This window comes from Lichenostomus cassidix, chromosome 3, assembly GCF_008360975.1.
Source record: "Lichenostomus cassidix isolate B80296 chromosome 3, HeHo_3.0, whole genome shotgun sequence".
Classification (NCBI taxonomy): domain Eukaryota; kingdom Metazoa; phylum Chordata; class Aves; order Passeriformes; family Meliphagidae; genus Lichenostomus; species Lichenostomus cassidix.
In genome coordinates this window covers 62425426-62450901 of record NC_139483.1, presented here as the reverse complement: position 1 = coordinate 62450901, position 25476 = coordinate 62425426, and the positions used below count along the sequence as shown (strand labels likewise).

The 25476-nt window shown below is 35.6% G+C and overlaps 1 protein-coding gene across 5 annotated transcripts in view; it reads right to left on the bottom strand.

Annotated features, from left to right (window-relative positions):
- Positions 1-25476, bottom strand: part of TBC1D32 (TBC1 domain family member 32) — a 70507-nt gene that overhangs the window by 13266 nt on the left and 31765 nt on the right. For all 5 annotated transcript variants that reach the window (XM_085056081.1, XM_085056084.1, XM_085056083.1 and 2 more), the window contains exons 24-28: positions 19909-20031; positions 18515-18623; positions 17565-17658; positions 9579-9704; positions 3269-3352 (exon numbers count right to left, since the gene is read on the bottom strand). In XM_085056081.1, coding sequence (XP_084912207.1) covers positions 3269-3352; positions 9579-9704; positions 17565-17658; positions 18515-18623; positions 19909-20031 — 536 coding nt within the window. The remainder of the gene's footprint in view (positions 1-3268; positions 3353-9578; positions 9705-17564; positions 17659-18514; positions 18624-19908; positions 20032-25476) is intronic.

Sequence of the window (25476 nt, the reverse complement as noted above, 5' to 3'; positions counted from 1 at the left end):
TTTCTAGAAACTAGAAAGTATTAATTCCAGGAAAGGGGACAGAGATCATTAACATATAATACACAGATTCAGTCATCTGAACATACATCACAGCAGTATCATTGCTGCTAGCAGAAAGTAAACTTCATGTAAGATTTGTGTTACTGTTTATAATTAAACATTGCAATTGCATAATAGTTTATCAGATATTTTTCCTTCTCCCTTATCTTGAAAATGGTAACAACCCAAAGTAATTTAATTTTTCCATATTTGCAAATTTTATAAGAGACTGAAATCCTGAGGGGTTCCACAGCAGATGGATGACAGTGTTATTCTAATTACAACTAGCTACAGGTTTACAAAGCTGTCTTTTTTTAGATAATCAAATTCTCATTTCAAGAAACATGATAAACGCTGAATATCTATGTGCTGTACTGAATCCACTTTCATGAAAAATGTGACTTCTCTTCATTGAAATTAAACTATTAGAAACTGGGTTTCAGTTCCTCAGACCCAAATTTATTTAAGATAATGGTGGACACATGCAATTGCCTCGTGCATGTTTGGCATACTTAGATGTGGAGCTAGAAAGATGTTACCTTCTAACAATTTTTTAGCTTTACCTCATACAGAAAAATATCTCTGCTGCAACTAGTTTTAGGATTTAGCTTAGAAGGCTCTTACATGAGTCCGTGAAAAACATACTGTGAAATAACACAGGATTCAATAATTCTCCTTGAAGAAATTGAAATGCTTCATAAAGCCTAACAGAAAACCCCAGGAAATGTACAGAAATATGATCAATCATAATTGAATCAGTGCGAAATCTAACTTTAAACAATTAAGGTCTGATAAAGATTTGGGTGTGCTTTGTTGTCCCTTTGGTACAAATATAGGAAGCATAACCATACTTGGGTTCTCAAAGTGCATTACCCTCCCTTCATAGAAAGGCCACACTGTTTATGATGTAAAAAAGAACCTGAAATAAGGGTAGATTTAGCTATATGACCAATTCTTACAACCACACCTTTATTGTTTCAGAGTGGAGTATGATCACGAATTCAATTTGAGAGGCAGACTTTTGTTTTATGTCAATCAGCATGAATTTATTGGCCTAAACTAACTTCCCTGGTCAGCCCTTACTGCTACACCTGTCTGAAAAAGGTGCTATGAAATTTTAATAATTATTTTCCTCTTAAGCTTAAAAGAAACCCTTGATGAAAAATGTGCTGTTTGCCTATGCAACTCTCTTTCCTGGGCTGAAGAACTTCACAAAAAAGAGTCTGTGATAATGGTATTGCTGACAGGGAAACAACTCAGTAAGACATCACCAGCCCTTTGCCTACATTTCACATCAGTATCTTACCACCAGACTACTAACTATCCTTGAGAAAACATCTTAGTCTCCCATTTCCAGGCTTTTCTTCATTAAAGCACATGGAATATCAAAAGCATTTGCCCATGAAAACTGTTCATCAGACAACCCTTTAAATGCTGGAGTCTTTATTTGACAACTGAACTGGCAAACTTATCCAGAATTAATGTCCAATAGTGCCTGTATAAGACTGAAAAAAAACCCTCGTTCAGAGGATAAAAAAATAGATGACAGACTGAGTTGGCTTATCATTAAAAGAAAATCTGTAAAGCTCAAGAAAACCAAGAACTGATGCTTTTACAACATTATCTTTGTTTCTGTATCTATACTTTGGGATTTTTCATTCTCAATAATTAATTGAATGTATGCAATTTGTCACAGGATTTTCAAACTTGGTCTTTCTTCAAAGTTGACATTAAATTTTAGATAAATAATACAGTGTTGTTGCCACCTCCATCGAATCAGTGGCTCATGGTGAAAACAAACAGAAGATCTAGGTTCAACCTTCCTGAATGTGTTTTAAATCCCAGCTTTGACCCAGAGGTTGAGAAGAGCGGATTAAAACTAAAGTACTTGATGTCTGAGTGAACAGAAAAAGGCCTACTGCTTCTCTTTAGAGATCTTCCACATTGGATGGAAGCACTTAGCTATCATGAGTAAGGAAGAGCAGTATTGCTGTCTTTGCTGGGCAAGGCATCCATTTGGAGTTTGCACAGTCAGACGTTTGTTCTTCCTCTAGTTAGTTTTTGTCTTTTGAGCTTTTAAAGGAACAACCAAAGTTATGATTTGAATTAGGAAGTCTCAGAAATATGTAATTAGAAAGCCTTATGAGTCCATGGAATTATCTAATTGCTGATTATGCCTCATGAGAAGTTGAAAAGTAATGCAGGACAACACAAAACACTTTCAGTATCTTTAAGAACAAATAAAATTGTGATAGAAATAACTGTCACTTCAGCAACTCTCTCCATAAAGCAAAGAGACAAATTCTCAAATGAAATTAAGGGTATTTTGTTTGCAAGCTTTTGGAAGATAAAGGCCACTACATAAAAAGAAAATCAGTCTCTAAAATTACTAAAGGGGTTTTATGCTTTGAAACTTCAAAGGCAAGCTTCAAGTCTCCAAGGATACTATATTTGCATCCTATGGAAGGGATCCCATAAAAAATGGGATGATATTTTTATGGATGGTAAAATATCAGTATAAATAACAGACCCTCCCCAAAGCTTGGTTCTCCACAGTTAGTGGCAGAATAAGTACTCTAAATGGCTGAACTGCAACCCAAGAGAAGAGTCCTGGACAAACAGTGAACAATGATAGTGTGTTTTCCAGCAGATCTTAACATTGCTTCTTTATCTTCTAATTTTACCAATGCTTCAAAGCATTAAAATGCATTACTTTACACTCAGAATAAATCAACTTTATCTTTCATCCTTTATTCTCACCTGTAAGCATGACATCTGCACAAAACTAACTCTCAGATTACTCTGACAACAGTAACTTTTTTTTAATACATATCCTTTAATACAATATAAAGTGTATACCTTTGTGGGGTTTTCAAAAGGTGAGACAGACTGCTTACACCATCTTAAATATTTATGCCACCAGCTTTGCAAATCATGCTATTATATGTGTCAACAAATACTCTGAATCATACTTTCACCTGTTCTGCATCTCCATCTTTCCATTACACACACAGAAATGTGAATGCCCATCACTAATAATTATCTGTTCTGTTCACTCGAGCACATTATGTTCTGCCCCAAAGTGAGGTATTTCCCACCAGTTAAATAAAGAATTTCTAAGCTGTTAAAGAAAATTTTAAACAGCCCCCAAAATGATAAAGATAAATTTAGAAGGAAAGCAATTTAACTATGAAAAGGCTGCATGTCAATAAGTTATTAGGAGACTGACCTTTATAGGTTCCTGTGCTGAAATAACAATCCGTTTGGCTTTCAGAAAGATGTGACACAAACTTTTCAATTAATTCTGCCAAAACTGCAAGAAGTAAAAGCCCATTAAAACATTAGAGGCAATGAACAAAACATGGAACTACGTCACCCAACAAAATGACAATACATGGGAAAGTAAAGCTATTTAAAGTCCTGCATATTTATTCATGTTTTATGGGGGAACAACTCAAAACATGCATTGCACTTTTGCATTCCTAACACTGTTCCTAACTTAAATTAAATTTTAATAGCTTTACTGAGAATATATTCAGTGTAAACAGAAAGAGAATCTCATATTATCTTTATATCCTCCAAGGATTACTTCAGAATTAGTTACATGGTTTCAATATGAAATGAAAATTAACTATAATTAAACTATAATATCTTACCACATTTGTCTGTGTATGAAGATAGGAAAGGAAAAAAGAAAAGAAAAAAACAAAACACAAAACCAACCAACCAACAACCCCAAACAAACCAGACAACTCACATAGAACAAAAAACTGACACCACCCCAAAATTATGCTAGAAAAACACAAGAAGTTTTAATACCCATTTCCCAAAAAAGTCAATGTAAAACCACCTATACCATCACAAGATAAAAATTATTCTCTTAAATTTATGCAATAGGAGTATTTCATTTGGGAAATTCTGTATTTAATGATAACCATAATATTCTTCTTCAGTTCTTGCTATGGAACTTTGAGTCTGCAGATAATGCATAGATTAAGTCTGATGTTGACATCTGTTCACTATAGAGGAAATCTTATCTCCCACCTTGACAGGATGTTAGCCAGGATATTAGCAAGAACTCTCAGTGACAAATCATTTTCAAAACTGTTCCTGATTCCTAAACTCTAGAACTAGCCATGCCAACAGGAAAACTAAAGCAGTTAAAGGGCACTGAAAGCTCTTTTGGGAATAAGGAGGAGGAGAAAGACAGAACATCCATCCACAGTCTGATGCTTGTTATGTCAGAAAAACAATGAAGAAAAAGATATAATAAAGACAATTAACTCTCCTTCCAATTATTTTAAGCTAACATACGGATATTAAATCATGATTTTTTTTTGTCTTGACTAGTTGTCTAAAACATTTACAGAAATTAATTTACACTGAATGAGTCCATAGAAAGTTTTTAAATGGCTGAGTTTTGGTAATGCTAAAGAAGTTTCACTACAACAGCTAAACATGAATTTACAGTTAGAGTTGACAGCTCCAACAGTAACAAAATTAATTTTGCATTGCAAAGAACTACCAAATTAAAACTAAAAACATACATGTGTAATTTATATTCTTATGCAATCTTATAGTGAAAAGAAACTGCTAATTAAACATAACATAGCTACTTTTAATCATGGTTAATAAAACACATGGGGCTAGAAAAAACAATTTACTTTACAGAAGAGTAGCAATTTATTCTTTTTCTAAGAATAAACAAACTCACTAATCTTCACTAATATGCTTAGTGGAATTTGGCCCACAAACAATATAACTAATATTTGTGTAAAATTAACTAATGTGGCTAGTCCTGAAACGGTAGACAGCAAAAAGCAGAAATTAAAATTTGTAACTAGCTATGTATTTACTGTACAGCTATTAGTATGGTGCTTACTGAAATATGCCATACTATAATAATAAATTGGAACTATGTTGAGACTAAAATATCTCATAATTGAGAAAATTCAAAATCAAGTTGGAGCATTGTATATTTCTTCCCTTTTTGTTAGAAGGCACCCACATGCTTTATCTACCAGTTGAATACTTCAGTTCAGTGTTTGAGTTAATAGAAATGACTGCTCAACTGCTAAGCAGCTTTTTGAAACTCAAGCAGTAAAATGATTTCCACCATTTGAAAGGATTTATCTAAGTATTTATCTAAGGAGTATTTATCAGGATCTTTGAAAAGATTTTAAGCAAATTTGAGAGAGGAAGACACACATAAGAATTTATCAGAACACATGTGGTTAATACATCAATAGAAGGTTTTTACAGCACACTTCCTTTTCCAAACGAATGTCCATGTGAAATGACAATTAGCTATTTTAACTTCTGTCTTTCAATACTAAACCATTCAGCTGCCATTTGGACAGTACTATAGAAACTGGTTCAGTGATTCTTCATTTACCTGGAAAACTGGACAAAAGACATCTAGGCAGGTTCATTGTACAGTACAGTCAGTATTGCTGTAAAAGCCCAACTTTTCAGGTAGAGTTTATGTGGCCTATTAACACAGTGAAAATGTTGATTTTCTAAAATTATGGTAGCTTGAATGTATTAGTATTGGAAGTTTTTAAGAGTCTAGCAAACATCTCATGCAAATTTAACTCACACACACAAAATAGAATTTTAATTTAAGAGTGGATAATCATGGACAAAATAAATGGAAATGTTTTAAAATTTCTTCAGTTACTGCAGTATGCTCATAAAACACCTACATTCCTGCAGTATTTTCTTTTTCCTTGAAGTAGCATACAAAAGAAAGGTAACTGAAACAGCTTCAAAACTACTTAAGGACACTGATATTAAAAAATCATGTGGTTAAAACTGTTTTAATAGGTAACAACCATGAGGGCTTATCTAATTCATACTCTGAAAGTTTTAAGCAAAAACGTCAAAAAGTGCAAAAAGCATTAGATTTTTTTTAGATTCTCTAATATACCTACTGTTACTGGATCATATTCTATGATTCAGATGTTTCAGAGTAATTTAATAGAAAATACAAAAAACTCTCTTAACAGCTCTCTGGCACATGGTGTGACTCTTGGGGATGGAGCTGTGCAGAGACAGGAGCTGGATTCAGTGATCCTTGAGGGTTCCATCCAACTCAGTTTATTCTGTGATTCTGTGACTTGTGCTAGAGGTTAAAAATTCAAGAGTGAAAATTCTGGACAGAGTACTTTCTTGTAACAGTAGTGTCAGAAATTTTCAACTCCATCAACGATAATTCAGTTTAATAAGGATATGAAAAACAGAGTTAGCAATTCCATTCTTAATGGCAAGAACAAGGAGGACTTTCAATTATTGCACATTAAAATGACAAAAGAACAACCTACACTTTCTTTGAAAAGAGGAAAACAAGATAATAAAAATTCTGACAGTGCTTCCATTAGAGATGAACATAGCATATCTTATATCAACATGCAAGTATCTTTTTTATTAATGGGTAAAACAGCCTTTTATTTCCAACCCAAATGTCCTAATCTTCACGCACCTGCACACATATTCATGGGTGCTCACATTGCTTACAGTGGCTCCAAACTGATTTGGGGCACAGAAGAAAGAATTTCTGATCTGCAATTTTTCTTTCTGCATAACATAAAGACCCACTGCTCCACTATAATTCTGACACAACCTTCCTTGAAATATCAAGCACATGAAAAGGAAACATCTGTTTTGTATTTTTCTAAAAACTTATATTCCAAATAAAATATCAGCATTTTGTTACCCTGAATTAAAAACACTACAACACCACACAACAGTTGTGGTTTTTTTATCCTATGGGGAAATTTCTGCAGTTATTTTCAAGTTTTTGCTGCAATTGCTAAAGGCTGCAGCACACATACATCACAAACAATGACACTGCCTCGAAGGATCACAGGATTTTTTTGTCAATGTGTTTTGATAGAGCTATCTCAGATGACGCAGAGCTCACAAAATATTAATGGATTCCGGAACACTGTGTTGACTGTAACCACTCCAATTCCATCAACCATTTCACTTGTAGAAACTGAAGAAAATTCCTGATTTACAGTAAGGTCTCACATGCAATTTCAAGAGCTGCTATCTTTTGTTTTCTTGGTTAGTTGTTTTTTACTAAGAAAAAAACAATTTGGAGGGAAATTAATAGGCCCTAAAGAATACTCAGGGAGATCCTCAGGGATCTCAGATCCTCAGGGAGATAGGAAACTCTAAGAGACTCTATAGAACAAGTAACATTACTATCCCTGTGCACATCACATTTGGATACAAAGCTTGAGAAGAACTATTAGAATATGGAGTCTGAGTATTTCATTGTAAAGGGAAGAATATCAGCATATAATTGATATGATGTCTGCAACACCCTTAATTTATTTTGCTTTGAGTTCTAAGTCTCCTAAAAGAGGAGAGGAATAAGGATGTTGAATCTGCCCAGAGGTCAACACTACAACATTACAACATTATACAACATTAACGGAGCACACGAAAGAAGTTGCTGGAGTTGAAAACAGAAAAACCTTCTGCTATACCCAAAGGACAAAAAGGAGCAGAGAATTGAATAAGTCATGGCTAAAATAGTCAAGATGAGATTCTCATTCAACAGGAAAAAAACCCAAAAAACAACAAACAAACCACTTCCCAGTCATGTGAACTGGAAATTGCAGTATACTAAGCTTACATTCACACACACAAATAATTTTCTACATAAATCTAAGCTAGTGCTCAGAGGAATTGATTTGCCTGTTTCTCTTCCTGCCAAAGCTTAGATGCCAATACACAGAAAACTCTTATCTAGATGTACTAACGACACTTCAGGGAGGCCACAAGTGAAGAGCAGTCCAAAAGAAGCAAAGACTTAACGTGACCAAAGGCTCTCCCCATGGTTCTCTTGCTGATAAGTGACCCAAAGGCAACAAGCAGCTCTACACTTAGCATCAACAAATCCATAGCACCTTTAAGGAAGGAATGACTGGAAGAACATCTTTGTCATAGGTTATTGTGCTTAGAACAATAGACTGTAGAAGCTGCTTGTCTACAGTATGTTTTGTATTTAGGAGATGAAGAAAAATCCCAAACTTTCAGTCCTTATGCATTAAAAGACATGCAAGCCTAAGGAAGGTTTTGTAACTCCCTTTAGCAACTCAATCAAGCCTTTCAAAACTGGATCTTGGTTTTTGTGCTCAGAAACTACTTCAAAGCTACAGTCAGAGGTGATGCTTTAGCAGAGAAAAAACCAATCTAAGGACATTCCCAAAAGCAATGCATTACCAGAATGTTTAGCACGGAAGTATTGACCAAGTAAATCTGAGAGTAATCAACATGGGAAGGGTGAATTAGAGATAGTGATACTGTACAGTTTGCTTAAGGATTTTTTGCTAGAGTTCAAGCAGGTTCTATAGATCTGGTAATCCTGACATCAGATCACAAAATATTTTTAACAAAGCAACACACTTTACACTATACAGTCCTTGAATCTAATGTTGGTTTTGCTCGTTATGTTCTGGTCCAGCTCTTGTTAATGTCAGTTCCCCTTAGAACTGGCACAATAGAGAAAGCACAAGTGTGCATCTTTGTTCTGTAAACCTTGGAGATTGCTCCGTCTGTAACTATAGAGAAAGCTTTGATTTCTGGGCATCTGGACTGAAGTCTCTAACTCCTCCGAAATTTGGGAGAGCTTCACAAGCTGCAAAAGATACACAGCAGCACAGCTGTCTCTCATAAAATGGATTCAATGAACATGATATTGTCTCAAACCACAGAGCTGGCAGAAATTTTGCAGCTTTGAAATATCTCCAAGCCGATACAGATCATCTTAAGAGGTCTGCCAGTGCCAGTTGTATTAACTGCTTACCTGAATAATATAAAGGGCAACTTTTGGCATCTGTAAACAACAAGCTAGACTACAAACTGATCATCTGACCATGATCAGAATTCCTATGGGAATGGCAGCTAGCAATTTCGGAGAATACCTTGCTTCTTTATGGCTACACAAGCTTATGTGCTATCACAAGTGAATTACTATGTCTGACTTCAGACGATTTCTGTCATATGGATGATCTATGTTTTTGCTTCCGCTGCCTTGTTTTTTTAACCTACTCATGCTTCTGTATGACCACACTATTCATTAGAAGATGCATACGAAAATTAGGAAAAACCTGAATGAGTGGGTTCTTTGATGTTTAGTATGGCTTAATTCTGACATTTTCTGCTGAAATTGGCCATTAATATAATTTCCCAACCCATGTTAACTCATTGACTGGTCTCTGAAAAATGTCTGTTTTCTTTCAGGCCCTCTTTGTAATTTTCTCAGTATCTCAGTAATGGACCCTTTAGGTCTCTGAAGCAAAGACCTATATTTAAGCCCTCTTTCTCTGTCAAATTTCACTAAAAACACAGAGGTATCATAAACCATGTTTTCTAGGGAAAATCCCACTGAAATAGTTTTCATAATCAACACAAAATTATTGACTACTAGTATAGATGGTGTATTCCTCAATGAAATTTTAAAGAACAGCTGCTTACTAGTGGTCTTTTGCTTGCTTTCTTTGTTAAACTTATTAAGTCATACTCACTTGGTCCACTGATGCTATCTGGTCCTGTTTTCATGACTTTGCAGAACTGCTTTCTACAAGTTTCTGTCCAGCCGGTTGGCTTGTCTGGACTTTTTAAGAGTGTTAAGAGCTTGTCAAGATCTTTATCTAGAAGAAATGAAAAATGAGGGTTATTCTGTAGTGATCATACAGTGATAGAATGGTTTGAGTCAAAAGGGACCTCAAAGAACACACAGTTCCAACTCTATTGCAACAGGTATTTTTTGCAGACCTCCTAAGAAAAGATTACATATATATGCCTTTTCCTAAGACAATTAAACTGGAGAAGCACTCCTAAGGCTGATGACATTCTGCTTTATACAAAACAGAAATATCAATTCTACTTACTGATGGAATTTTGTGCTTATTTTGGCTGGGGCAGAATTAATTTTCTTCACAGTGGCTGGTAAGGGGCTATGTTTTGGATACGTGCTGAATACAGAGTTGATAAATCTGGAGATGTTCTTGTTACTGCTGAGCTTACAGAGCTTACACAGATCTGGCCTTTTCTGCTCTCATACTGTTACCCTGGCAAGGAGGCTGGGGGTGTGTGGCAAACTGGGAGGAGACACAAATGGGATAGGTGGCCTAAACTGACCAAATGGATATTTTACACCATATGATATGCTCAGTATATAAGGTGGAGGAAGAAAGAGAAAGGGAAGGAACGTTCTGAGTGATGTTGACATGATGACAGCTGACATGGTGGTGTTCAGTCAAAGGTTGGACTCTGATATTTGACATCTTTTCAAACTTAAGTGATTCGGTGGTTGCATTTGTCTCCCTGAGTAACCATTACAGGTGATGGGGCCCTGCTCTCCTGCAGATGGCTGAACACCTGCCTGCCACCAGGATGCAGTGAAGTAATTCTTTGGTTTGCTTTGCCTGTGTGTGCAGCTTTTGTTTTCTCTGTTACAGAATCATAGAATATGCTGAGTTGCAAGGGATCAGGATCATTGAGTCCAACTTTTGGCCCTATGTAGGACACCCCAAGAGTCACACCATGCACCTGAGAGCATTGTACAAATGCTTCTTGAACTTAGAGAGGCTTAGTGCTCTGACCACTTCCCTGGGGAGCCTGTTCCAGTGCCCAACCACCCTCTGGATGAATAATATTTTTCTGATATCTAATCAAACCTCTCCTGACTCAGCTTCATGCCATTTCCTTAAGTCTTGTCGTTGGTCACAACAGTGAAGAGATCGGTAGCTGCCCCTCTCCTTCCACTGGTGAGGATGCTGAAGACCACAATGAGTTCTTCCCTCAGTCTCCTCTTCTCCAGGCTGAACAGACCAAGTGACCTCAACCACCCCATACAGATTCCCCTTCAGAATTTCACCATCCTTGTTGCCCTCCTTTGGACACTCTCTAACAGCCTAATGTCTTTTTCATGTTGTGGTACTCAAAGCTGCCCCCAGCACTCGAGGTGAGGCCATCTCAGTGCAGAGCAGAGCGGGACAATCCCCTCCCTCCCTTGCCTGGCTGGCAATGCTGTGATGCACTCCAGGACATGGTTGGCCCTCCTGGCTGCCAAGGCACTTGGTAACCACCAGGCAACTTGGTTCCCAGAGTACCAGATGCTGGTACGAAATGCTTTCTGGCTACCTTGAGGGGAAAAATAAAGATGGTACCTGAGAGAAGGAAAACACACACGCATTCATTCCAGCGGTGCACAGTCCCTCTGCTGTGGGAACATGCAGTTCCCAGCATTTTGAAAAGATTGCAACCTACACTACTACTAACTATTCGCTAAAGTGACAAAGGTTATTCATACAAGATGTCCTTTGTTCTGTTTCTACATTTTGGACACTACAGAAATGAATTCTGCTGTGAAAGGTGACTCCTATTAAGGCTTCAACAATTGTTTGAGCCAGACTATGTCTATTTAGAGTATTTACTGTTACTTTTACTTTATAGCACTTCTGTCTCAAAACACTATTTTCAAAATATCTTACTCTTTTAAGATTATTAGAATATATTCAACAGAATTATGATTTTGCATGTAATTTGTTTTAAGCTCATCGAAAGACCTTAATGATTTATAATTAGTAGATTGCATCCCTGTCATTGGATTTTATTATACAATACATAATATTTCAAAATTATCTTATTATAAAAACTTAATTATTATCATTAATAATGATTCCAAATTAATTAACCTAAAATTTCTTTGTTATCCTCAAATAAGTAAGTCCTCAATGTATTTCCAAATAACTTGTAGTGATACTTAGAACAGCTTATGAAAATGTAATGTGAAGAAGGATTAACTCTTATAGTATTATCAGCAGGATTTCCATTTATTCTCTGCCCTTTTCTGTTATTCCCGTAACAGGTAAGTATTGAAGAAAATCCTAGAACTGCAAAGCAATGGTCCCCTGTAAAAGCTAAATAGTTATTTTATTTCCTCAAGGATTGTGGCAATTCAGTTTGGCAGACAAGGATCAGAGACTACAAGTTGAGATTTAATCAGCCAGTTTACCAGAGACCCATGCAACCAAAATACTGCAGTGCAGTCATGCATTTAATACATCCAATACATACTGTAACTGGTATCATATTGTGGAAACTTACTGCATCTTATTTTCTTCCAGGTAAACCACTTCCTTCCCTTAAGTTGTCATTAAATGTGGACTATCACTTCTACCAGCAGATCATCACAGTACAAAAAAAAAATAAATAGACAGAACATAGGGATTTTTTTGGGTTGAAAACTGCTTACAAAACTCATGATGCCAGCTCACTTTCACAATTTAGGAAGCCACTATAACTTGCCCAACAGTATTACCATGTAGCTGAAACATAAACAACCACAAAGTTCTGGGCTATATAAATCATTTGTTATTAAGGGTGGGCTGTCACACTACCACTACCACTAGAGCTGTTCTAAACACACACCAATGCCAAAACTAGAAGTCCTCCTTTTATTTCTTCTCTTTTCTGCAATGTCACTAAATGAGTTTACTAGTTATCCTACATTAATGATTTTTTCCTGGAAAAAAGTACCAGAACTGCTGAATGAGGTGAAGGACAGAAGGTGAAGGAGGTAGTAGAAAAAAAAAATGGAAAGAAGAGAAAATATGAGGAAGAAAATGACTAAAACCTTCCTCTACTGATGCTAGTAAGCTTTAAAAAATGGTCATGATTGAAAAGAAGCTAATGTCAAATTAACATGCTGCACTCCTTCTTCCTCATATGAAGTTTTGCCATCCCATCCCTTACTTATACTTACTTTGTGTTAGCATTGGTTGTTCTCTGTAGGCCCATGAAAAAACAAACAAACAAAACTCCCACATTTACTAGTTTATGAAGCTGTAAAATTGCACTATAACTGAGCTACAGTTACTTGTATGTATGAAATCTGAACCACTACACCATAACTGAAAGTTTAAAATTATCTCCTTCCCTAAAAGATGTTGCTTTATAATTCTTCAAATAATTCTTTAGCTACCTTTTGTTTCTGAGGCAGGTAAGACATGGAAAAATTCATCAATAGTTTAGAAAACATCAGAAATACAACAAGCCCCTTCTCATCTGATTGTGCTTTGTGGTAGAAGTGTTTTTCTGTGATTAATAACTAAGATCTGTAAATCCATGTGTATCTTTATTCAAAATCTAAGTTGTGAGATGAATAACCTAACTACATTATATTTGACTAGTACATAGAAACAAATCCATACAGAGCTATATAATGAGGAAACCTCGTGTACATTTCTCACAGACCTTACTACTCTTTCATCTTTTGTTAATTGAGTGGACTTAAAAGCAAAAGGCAACAGGCTCATACATGAATACTAAGACAAACAAAGAAAGGATGACAAGCCAAGGAAGTGTAGGTGATAAAGACATTTATGTGAAATTGTAAGGGATAACAGGTAAGAAAACATACCTAATTCTTTGACAGAGAAAGTTTAGAAAAAAAATTAAAAAGAGACTGCTAATAGCAGACAGGTATTAAAAAAAAAAGGCTGAAATCAGATTTAATAAATGAAACCAAACAAAAAACCAGTAAAACCTCAAAACAAAACAAACAAGCAAACAAACAAACAGGATGCCCTCAACAAAAAAAAAAAAAAACAAACCAGAAACATGGCAGCAAGTTCCCATTCAAGTTAAAAGTAAAAAGCAAAGAACAGTGTGAGATTAAGCAGAGAACAGTGTCTGAGACAAATTATCAAAATATTTTTCTTAAGAAATAACCACAGACTTTTGGTAACAATTGTGGACTGTGTGAGTTGAGAAGAAAATAAAATTTATGAATGGTGGGGTACCTATGTTTAGGGAAATGCTAAGCAGTGAATGCACAATACATTTATGGACATTATTCTTCAGCCACACTCATTATCAACTGTCAGAACTGTAGAGCTAGGAGTAGAAAAGGAAAACATCTGTGCAGATAAAACAGTGAATATTACAGTTTAACAGAGTTCTAAAGAGTTTAGCTTTTTATAATCTACATGATAGTTAATATTACAAGTAAAAAATAATAACCTTTTCACAGTTGTATCCTGAATATAGAAGGATTGTATCACTCTTTGAAAACTACTTAAAAGTTCTTCCTCAAATTATCCTAATGAATTAATAATTGAACAATAGAAAAAAGAAAAGCAACGGGGTATCTGGCTGCAGTGTAAACAGGTGGAAAAGGCATAATTAATTTTCACGTATAAATAATGATTCACATAAATTATTTGAAGTTTCACTATCAATTATCTTTGACAGAAGTGAATCATTAATATACTGCTATCCAATAGTTTTCTAACTCTAACTACTGGCTGAAATGATCAGAGCATATTAATATACAATCAACCAAATTTATTTTTTCATATATCCTTCCTACAGACACATATCCCATACAGACAGATACCCAACAACTGCAAAACCAGGACAGACATTTGTAAACACTGACACACTACAAATTTTCCTCAAATAAAAATATATTTTTTGGGCGAGTCTGCTCACTCAAAGTGTCCGCATGAAATGGAAGAGATACTCCACGACTCCAATGCAGTTACAAAATTTACCAACATAAACGACAATGGAGTAATTTTTTATTCAGTGAGTCAAAATATCCACTTGCCAGTGTCTGTGGTCACTACAATAGTACAGAATAATAGTAAGAGTGTTAAAAATGAGCTCTCTAAGATGCAGACTTCAGGCCTTGGTGCTAGGAAACATGTTCCTTACACTGTCAGAGTTACTACTGCTCTGCTTTTCCTTACAGCTCATTAGTTCTCCTCCCTTTGCACCCCAAATTGAACCAAAAAGGTGTCAACGTTGCACATTTAGCACTGTCGTTCAAAACAGTTAATAACATAAAAACCCTGCCCATTTTTTGGGTTTTCATTATAGAAAACTCAGTGTGAATAGTAAGTCCTTTGGCTTAAACACCCCTCATGCAATACCTTCAGTTTTATCCATAGTTTCCATTATACCAGATACAGTCATAGGCTAAATGAGGTTTAGGGCTGTAGAAATGAAGCTTCCTGTTCCCTGACCTATATTTGACTATACTAGTTCCAAAATATTCAGTTAGCAGTTTCAGCTTGCACTCTTCCATTAGCTGAGACAACCTTCTGGGAAACAAAGGTTCTGTTGTTGCATCTGTCCTTCAACCCCATCTGAAGGGAGGGTTAGAAACAACAGTATCAGCAGTATCATATTCAAGAGCACGTCTGTAAACTTTTTTTTTTTTAAACTCTCACCAGCCATCTCTAGTATCTGTTCTATAAATATATAACAAAATGAACCCAGGTTATGTTTTTACACCTGACATCACAATTATGTGATGGATACACGATACATTTACAAAGAACAAAGAAAAGGTAAGCTTCTCATGTCACCTCAGCAATAAAAGAGGACACAAATAAGAGGTCAGGACAAACAGAATAAAATCTACAGTTACAGCTTTTTCAGCCAAAGAAACTATACATTCTTTAACAATAATCTGTTAAGAAGCTACCAGGCTTAATTATTCATGTCATAGAAACAGTCAAAATAAGAGGATAGGAATGATACCTCACAGGTTACATAATCAAACACCACAACACAAAATCTAAACACAGGTTCAGGGAACCACAGAGATACTGTGCTGGCCTTTGATCCTTGACCACAGATACAATGAAACAGTCATGCATTCCCACCCACACCACGGCTGCCAAACTCTTGCCATTCAGAAGCCTACGTGAACCCTGTCCTGTTCCTTGCCCTAAAGCAGAATGAGAATTTAATGAGTATTTTTCTCCATCCTGAGCAATCTGAGTAAGTAACAACATGAATTCTGAATATTCACAACAAAGGAGTTGTAAGAAGATTTTGTATAAATGTAACTTACAGAGCTATCTTGTAATCATATTTTTAACCCGTCTTATGAGACAAAACTTCTATCACTATTATCATTATCACATTATATCATAGCGCTTAAGGATACAGTTCAGGTATTTTCCCTTTACTATTCATACTCTTTTTTTCTTTTTTCCCAAAAACCAGATAGACATTCATTAATTTAATTCTTTTCATTTTTGATCTCTTTATTCTAATACTTTCTTTCTAAATAACTTACATATCCTGAAAACTTCCATCTGGCAAATCATATGTTTGCAATTGGGAGGGCTTTTTTCAACCTGAGTACTGAAATAGAACACTTTCAATGTCCTGTTTGCCTTTTTTCAAATAAAAACCACAAAATATTTTGACTCGAAAACCAAATGTTCTCTTCATTTTGCAGTTATATAATCATTTACTTCAATTACCTTCAATATCAAAAATGCCATTCCAAAGTAAAGCATTTCTTTCATACCAATATTTCAATTCTTCATCAAACTCATTTGCAAACCTTTGAAACTTCATTTCAGCAAATTTACTGTTAGCCGAAGTTTTGCCCAAGTTTTCCCAGTTGCCTGTCACCCACAAAAGTGACAACTGTAATATCTATTCCATCATGCCATGGGGTAATAATGAGCAACAGAATTACTCTGAACAAGAGAACAGAGGGATCCTCCGAACACATTCTGAGGAATACAGTACACTTTTCCAACTCAAGAGCAACACTACTGCCTCCTTGAAGACACCCACTTTATCACTATCTGATTGTTGTCTTATGAAACTTGCCTTGGGAAGCCTGGAACAGTATTACAAAAGCTAAGGTACAGAAAACTCCCTTCTTTTATAACTATATGGCCTTTTCCCGGTAAGATCAGGGAATCACCTTTTTAAATTTTTTCCCCACATATTTACAAACAGACTATTTGATATTCCATAGTTAATGCAGAATTCTATCACTTACATAAATCTGTCTCTGCTCAGGAAATTCACATGTAATTTCTAGTAAGTTCACCTCAGGGATATAGTAAACATGAACAAATACAATGAATTATTTATTTACTACACCATTCATCAGATTCTTTTGCATTGTCTATGCAAACTAAAACCTTAAAATGGTTTCTCAGTGTGAATTAAACTGCTGTGCCTAGGTAGTTCTTCAAAGGATTCTTCAGTCTGCTCACATTCCAAATTGATGTTCAGTGTGGAAACCAACTACCCTAAACGCTGTCTATTTCACACACCACCAAGCTCTGTAAACACAGGGATGTGAATCACAAAAATAGTGTACAAAAAACTCTGTACTTTAAGCAAACTGTCTTGCTTCAGTTACTAGAGAGATGATATAAATGTACCTTATGAGTCACCCACCCGAGACAAGCCAAGAGGTTAATCTTGAAGTTTGCATAAGAATTAGATTACCAAACAGAGCTTTGCAGACTGACAGTTGCACAAAGCCAGACAAGCAAAACCAAACCAACTTATTTAGCTACAATTGCAGCCAACAACAAAATAACCTTAAGTACTTAATGAGATTTTAATCTGTGGGATGTGAGGGTTGGGAACAGGGTGCAGGGAGGAAGGATAAAGAAATTTTAAAATTGCTGAGATGCTTGTACAATATCTACACTGCTTCCATGCTTTGTATGTACCTCGTCTGACTTCAGCTTTCCTAGGAATTTCTGGAAGATAGCACTTTGGTACTGGGAACGATGAAAACATTGGCCAAGGATATAGACCACTGCCCTAGAAACAGGACCAGAAATAAACTTATTTAGGAGAAGAATGAATAGCTTTTTCTCAATTAACACACAAAGGCACAGTTCCCAATATTACTGACTATACACCAAAATTATGCTTGATAGATACTACAATTTCCAATTAGATGTCCCATAACTAAAAAAAAGTTACAAAATCCAAAAAGCATTCAAGAAGATAATTTTTTATGGTATATACCACTGACACTTTTGATTTTACAGTTCCTTTTTTCAACCACAAAGGAAATTGTAAGTTTTATAAAAATTATACAAAACCCAAACCAAACAACCTACTGCACTATATTTCCAATTTTACACATTGATCTAGGTGTCCTTCTTGTGTTGACAGTAATTTGCATTTCATCTTTATGAGACTGACAGCCAGTGACAAGTTGGAACACTTAAAGGAGTTGCTTAACAAAGACTCCATTGTTAGAACATCCATGAAAGCTCCAGGTATTAGGTACTGCATATGAAAACTCAAGCATTGAAAAAATATCAAATAAAATGAAGTTAAATGGAAAGCTAGTAAAGAAAACACAGAAATATAAAAGTAAAAATAAAATAAAAATCGTATTCACTTTAAAGTAACATTAAAATGGAGCAAAATAAACTCATCATCTGAATGTAGCATGTCCTAGGTGCATGCCAATCCCCAGACAGAGGGAACAATCTATTTTCTCAGTGTATCACTTCTTTAAAATATTAACATTTTATAAAGGTATGGGTGGTTTGGTATTTCTTAATGTTAAATAATTTTGCACACGCCAAATTATGAACAAATATGTTTAGTTAATGACGGCAGGAGTTACAGAAAGAAAACCAGGTAAACTTTAGGTTCTAACCTTATCTAATGCTCTCAAAGGCAAAATCCTTTCCTGTGGTCCTCCGATCAGATTTATCCTTACAAGAACATGGTTTCTCTCCACTGACAGAGCATCAATGATGAAAACTCTGTGGAAAAAAAAAACCCAAACAAAACAGAAAAAACCTTCAAAAATTAGAACTGCTTTGATTTACTGACAGTTTAATATTGAAAACTTTAAGCAAGAATATTTTGAGAAACATACTGGAGTTAAAACACAACCTGAAATACACATAGGCATAAATAGAAAAACAAAAATAGAATAAAACAGAAGCATGAAGCATTTTGAGATCTCTCCAAGCATTATTTTAACTTTGCACTTCCCTACCTACTACTGATTAGAAACACTTGAGCAATTACTGGACACAAAAGAGTAGAAAATTTCACAAGCTTTGTCATGCCCTCATAAAAATTATATAATTAGGGCAGTGACAATTAATGGACTATCAAAATTTGCTCCTTATTTGGCCCACCAGTAGACTTCTGCTGTCACAAATAAGCAGAGTTATTTGTTAATTGAAACACAGCCAGCTTGCTATCTGAAGTCACTGTGCAGCCCAAGGTACAAAATTTTTGAAAGCAGCAAACCCCAGTTTTTATTCACCAAGTTTCTTAATGAAACTTTCGCCTTAGTAGGGAAAAAGTAGTTTCATTTTCAAATAGCAAATAACTATCATCTTCACCTATACTGTTTGACTTACATTTTGTAATGGTCTCACATAACAAACAGTAAGAGGAAAATACTTAAAACCCAGCATGCTGTGAGAAAGAAAAAAATGTCTCTAACTAGATGACTGTCTGCTTCTGTCCCAAAAATATTTTTTTCCTCTTGAAAGGATGCACTGTGCAATTTTATTTAGAAAACTGTAGTGGAAAGTCACAGAAGTTGGAGTTGACTGAGTTACAAATAAACTGTTGGAGAGTTGACAAAGCTACAAAGCAAACAATAACAACAGCAAAAACACTCCCTGACAAAAACCCCAAGGTCATGATGATGTCTTTAATTCATGAACATTAAAACAATACCCTGATTTTATATTAAACATGTAACATTAAAAAATATAAAATTAAAAGGCATATTTACATCCACACTTTATTTAAGAAACAACTTAAGAGTAACACAAATAAAATGTAGAAAAATAATTGCTTTTTTATTTCTTATACTTTTGGAGTGAACATGGGAGAAAGGAAGGCTATTGTATATTTTCATAATTTAAAACTGCTGACAAACCTGACTGCAAGAAAACTTATGGACATTAGCAGCCAACTTATGTGAAAGCATTTGTATATCTAAAGCCACTAAGGCATCCATGCATTTGTTCACAGACGAAGAGTTTGATATATAAAATAACATTTACATCAGATACTTCTTACCCTGGTCCTTCTGAAGTTTCTGTGACATTTTCCTCCTGAGCAGTTAGTAAAACTTTTGATATTTTATACTGAGTCTCCAAGAGTAAAAGTGTATTGAGCTCACAGCACATCACATTTAACAGCCTGCAGAAGGACAATTGAAATGATAGCACATCAGTCAGGACTCCAGTAACACAGAGTAAGACTGTTTATGAGATCTTGCAATGGAAAGGGAGGGGAGAAAAAAAACAACAAAAAAAACCCACTTGAAGTGTCTAAAAACCCCACACATAACTAGGTCAGAAATACTCTTTTATGTCCTTTTTAGCCACTCAAGTGGCACGACCTTAAGCAAACAGGGAATGGTTACCAACAGATTTTTTGTGTGCACTGAACAACCAGAGAAAATACCCACTGGTCAGCTCAGTCTGCTTTTTGAGTTTACACCACAGAATAACAAAAGTGACAGAAGCTTACTAAGAGATTCGATGTGAAATGTAAGGAAATTATACAGTAATAGGCTGGAAAGGCAACTCTGAATCAGGCTGTATGAAGGGGAGGAAGGCAGAGAGGTAAGAAAGTATCTTTCCTTTGGAAAATAGGCTCTTAAGCCCTTCTGTATAATCAAATTTAACTCAGTTCAAAAGCAATGAACCATTTAACATGTAACATAACCAACAAATCGGCTGGGCAGGGTTTTTTTCAGAGAAATACAAATGGTAAATGAAATTAATAATAACCAGTGCACAAGACAGTACATAATATACAATTTTCTTTCATAACTTTGGGGCAAATTAACAGGGTAAGTACTCCAATATATTTTCATATAAATCTGAAGTAAAGCAATCCCAATTGCATTACTTTTTCTTTTAACTAATCTATTCATTCTAATACCACAATGGAATAATTTCATTGAGGGCTTCCAGTTCAAGGAAAACAATGTAACTAAACATTCTTGTTACTGATTTTATTTCCTGTTTAACACAGTCATAAAATGCTACATAAATTAAGTCTGATCAGCATTATATTTTTCATTTACATAAGACTTGATATGAACTAGAAAGTACACTGTTTTAAATTCATAGTCTGTTAGTCAAAGCTTATTTTCTTCTCTGTAATTCCCAATATGCTTCTACTGACAACAGCAAAAATTCATAAACCATTCTCTCAATAATTTAACACCTGCAAATTCATACAGTTGTGGCCAAGGATTAAACCGTCAAGATGAGAATACCTCTCTTTAGGTTTTTTCTGTTGTTTTTTAATACAACTTGATCTGTTCAATTTCAGTACTCTTCAGGTTTTATTTCTTTTACATTAACTATTTTGTGACATCAGATTGTTCTCAGTACTTTTCTAAATTACAGAAGACAAAATGACAGCTCAACTATGATTTTTACTATTACTATTTAGAAGAAAAAAACCCAGGAAAGAGCACTGAAACCATTACAAAGATGGATAATTTCTTCTTTTAAGTACAATAAATGGCAAAGACCTGTTTCCAGCAGTTAAAAACCACTTGGGAGAAGACTGGTAGCTGAGAATGCTTTATAACATCTCCTCTGATAGGCAAAGCAGAGCAAAAAACAACCAAAACAAACCAACCATAAGCAAATAAATTTAGGTGGATGGAATAGTGGTATGAAATGTACAAGATCTAACAAGAGCAGATGCTGCTTGGGCATTCAAATGCAATTTTCACCTATATAGAAAAATGCATTTAAAAAATGTTATTATTTAAGTATACGTTATTTGGCTAAATGTAATATTCCATTAATTACCTTCCAAAGTCACAAATGTATAGACTAAAGTTTGCAGTTAAAAAAAAATCACATTTTATAGTGCGTATATTTGTAACCATGCTTGAATACAACTATGGAGATTTTATTTATTTCTAATTGCATTTGGAACATAAGAATTGGATCAGACTCTCCATCTCAATATCTCATCTATAAGAAGTGCATGCTTATAAGAATGTATAAAATCTTTGCCAATATAATACAGTAAGATCTAAGCATATATTTTGGAGATATATTTTAAAATTTTGTTTGGAAAGCCGAAGACTGAATTCCCAATACGAATACTGCTGAAAATTGGAAGATACGCTTTGATGAAGATCTTCTACCTGGGAAGAAGCCAATGCAACAGTACAGGCTGGGGGCCAATCAGTCAGAAAGCAGCTTTGCAGACAAGGACTTGGGGGTCCTGATAGTCACTAGGTTGAACATGAGCCAGCAACATGCCCTTGGAAGGCCAATGCCATCCTGGGCTGTGTAACAAAAAGTGCTGCCGAAAGTCCCTTGAGGGAGGTGACCCTGCCCCTCCACTGGTACTGGTGAAGTCATACCTGGAGTGCTGGGTTTAGTTCTGGGCTCCCCAGTAACAGTATTACATGGATGCACTGGAGCAGGTCCAGCAAAGGCCAAAAAAACGATCAAGGCTTGGGCCATCTGATATAGGGAAAGGCTGAGAGAGCTGTGACTGCCCAGCCTGGAGAAGAGGATCCTCAAGGGAGATCCTGTCAATGTGTATAAATCTCGAAAAGGAAAGTTTGAAAACTGAGTCAGACTCTTCTCAGTGATACCCAGTGAAGGGACTACATGCAATGGGCATGAACGGAAAGACAGAAAATTCCATTTTAATATACTCTGACAGTGGTAAAACAGTAGAACAAATTGTCCAGAGATACTGCAGGATCACCAGCCTTGACAATATTACAAACCAGAATAGACAAAGCCCTGAGTAATACTCGGTAGTTGAACACACTTTGAGCAGAGCAGTTTTACTACACAATCTTCCATCTACCTTTCAATTCTGATTATATAGTTCTGTGATCACTTCTAATAAGATATAGCATACACCCAGGAACAAACTGTAATGCATAGAAAATAAGAGATTATCTGAAGGCAGTCTTTTATAGAAGAGTAGTTTTAAAGAAATTCAGAAATATCAAAATACATATCATAGTTGTGAAACTATGGTAGCAATAACTAATTTTGCTCTGATTTCTGCATTTCCTGCCCTATCCATCTTTCTTGGAAGGTGCTCCCTAGATTCTACCCCTTCAATTACAATTTCACAATTAATACTTCACTCTGGAAATCCCTAATCTAAAAGAAGGCATTCTAACTAGTATTAGCTCCAAAAACAGACCATCTCATTGGTTTTGGTATGTGGAATCATAATGACTACTTGATTTATGACAGAACAGAAGGTCCCTCATATGATATAAATCAGATGGTAAATAAACCTTGCTAATTTTTATGTTGCTCCTCTAAATTCTTTTCCCGAAAATAATATAATTAAACTGCCCATGATTTACTCCGAGTTGCTAAAAACGTGTATTATGAGGATCGCTTATTAACTTCTCTATACTTTTTCTATTAATTCCTTTTAAGAACACAAAACAGAATGCCCTTTGTTCTTTTTCCTAATGTCAAATCACATCTCTCTCAAACACAACATTTATTATGGTTAACTGAATTCTATGTTTCTGCAGTTTCCACTACACTACATACACTATTCCTCATTACTTTCATAATATAAGTTCTTTCCAAAGCCACTCTGATGTTCTGTCCTCACTTCAGGGATATCTGCTAATGCTCAGCTGGTGGTGAAAGATCCAAGATACTGTTCTTGAACACAGCAGTTTTAACAGTCTGACACCACCCTGTTCACTCCCTTCACCACCTTCAACAAGTGGACCAGTGCCTGGCCAGTCTCCAACCAATGAGACCTGCAAAACCAACCTCCAAGCCCCTCCATTTTTATTATTGAGTGGGATGTTATATGGTATAAAACATTCTTCTGGTCAGCTCAGGTCAGCTGTCCCAGCTGTGTTCATTCCCAACCTCTTGCACATTCCCAGCCTCTTCCTGGGGAAGGGGGATAAAAAAGAAAGCCCTGATGTTGAGCAGTTGTTTGCACAATGTCAGCAGAAACATACTGTGTTATCAATATGCTTTTAGTCACAAATTCAAAACACAGCACCCATGTGGGGTGCTATTAAAAAACGTAACTCAGTCCCAGTCTGTACATAGTCCTGCAAAAGAAGAAGAAATTTCATTATATAAGCAGCATGAAATTTCCTCCATATAGAAAACAGAAAGCAGCACATCCAAAGTGAACTATACTACAATCTCAGTAATAGATATGTGAATACAGCACAAAATGGCCAACTCAACACAAATGCTTACATCTGTGCTATAGACAGTGACATGCTGTTGAAAGAGAGGACTAAACTGGTCTTTAGTAAAAGGTTTGCACTTGGCTTGCAGTTACTGCCTTCTACATAGATGTGGCTGATTCAGGCCAATGCAAAACATATAGCATGATATTTGTTGAGAGCTCAGCTGGGGGACAAGGTAAGGCACTTTTTTGTAGCTCTCAGGAATACATATTAAAAGCTGAAGAGCAATAAAACAAGGACTGGAACCTCTTTGCAGTAGCAGGATCTCTTTATCACTAAGTGAGTATGTACAACAAAAGTGAAATCCAATGCAAATCTTTCCTTAAACAATTTCAGTGCCATCATCATGGGGGACAGCCTCAAAACATTTAACATCAGAGCCTACATTAACAATCTGATTTATTCTTTATTACGCTTTGAGTAAGAGCCTATGCTTCGATGAGAATGTGTATCCAAACGAGTGGCAATTGCTATCAAGTGCCAGACCAGTTGACAAAGGCAATGGCTAACAAAAAATCCCCAAAGAATCCAAAAGCCACTCAGTCAGCATTGGAACAAAAGGGCATTTGGAAGTTTCGGCCAAGCAAAGCTTTGCACACTGCCTTTGCAAACCAAACAAAAGACACCAGCAATGAGCAGAGAGAAGATGCCTCTGCACTTAGTCTTGCTAAAGGATCAAGGCTTCTAATTGTTCCACTGAGGGTAACGCATGGTTTTGAAAAAAATACGAGAGCTTCTGGATACAGGAGTTACAAAAGTGGTGCCTGGGGCACTGGAAGCTACTACCTCAGGGCAGTCATGTTTCTCCCAGAAAGAAAACTCAGGGACTAATGTATTCTTTGCAATTTTTTCCACATGAAAAGATTTTCAAAGGAGCACCTACATCACTTTAGCTACCAAATGTACCTGCAAATGACATGTAATGTGGTTCCAAATAGTAAAAAGTTTCCCTAGCTAAACAAAATTGCTTTTCATAAGAATCAATTGCCAGCCTAGAGGACTCAAAAATGAAGCACTTTAATTTCTCTCAGTTAAGAAAAAAAATCAACAAATGACATATGATCACAGAATCTACTATTCCTATTTTATTAATAATTTGTTTTAAATGAATAAACCTAAAAAACTTCTATTAATATATAAATTAGCAAAAAATTGAATTAACTGTATAACTACATGATCACAGATGATGTGGAAGCATTCTCACATAATCCTGTTGTAAATCCCCATCACTAGTAGTCACTGCTAATCCAGACTCTGCTCCTTTTTACCTTTGGATTCTGCTATTCATAATGCTTTTTAATAAAGAGAAAGGAAAAGAGAGAATAAATATAAACAGCACTGTGTTGCAATCATTAAAATCACAGACTCTCTTTAACAATACACATAATGCAAGCATAATT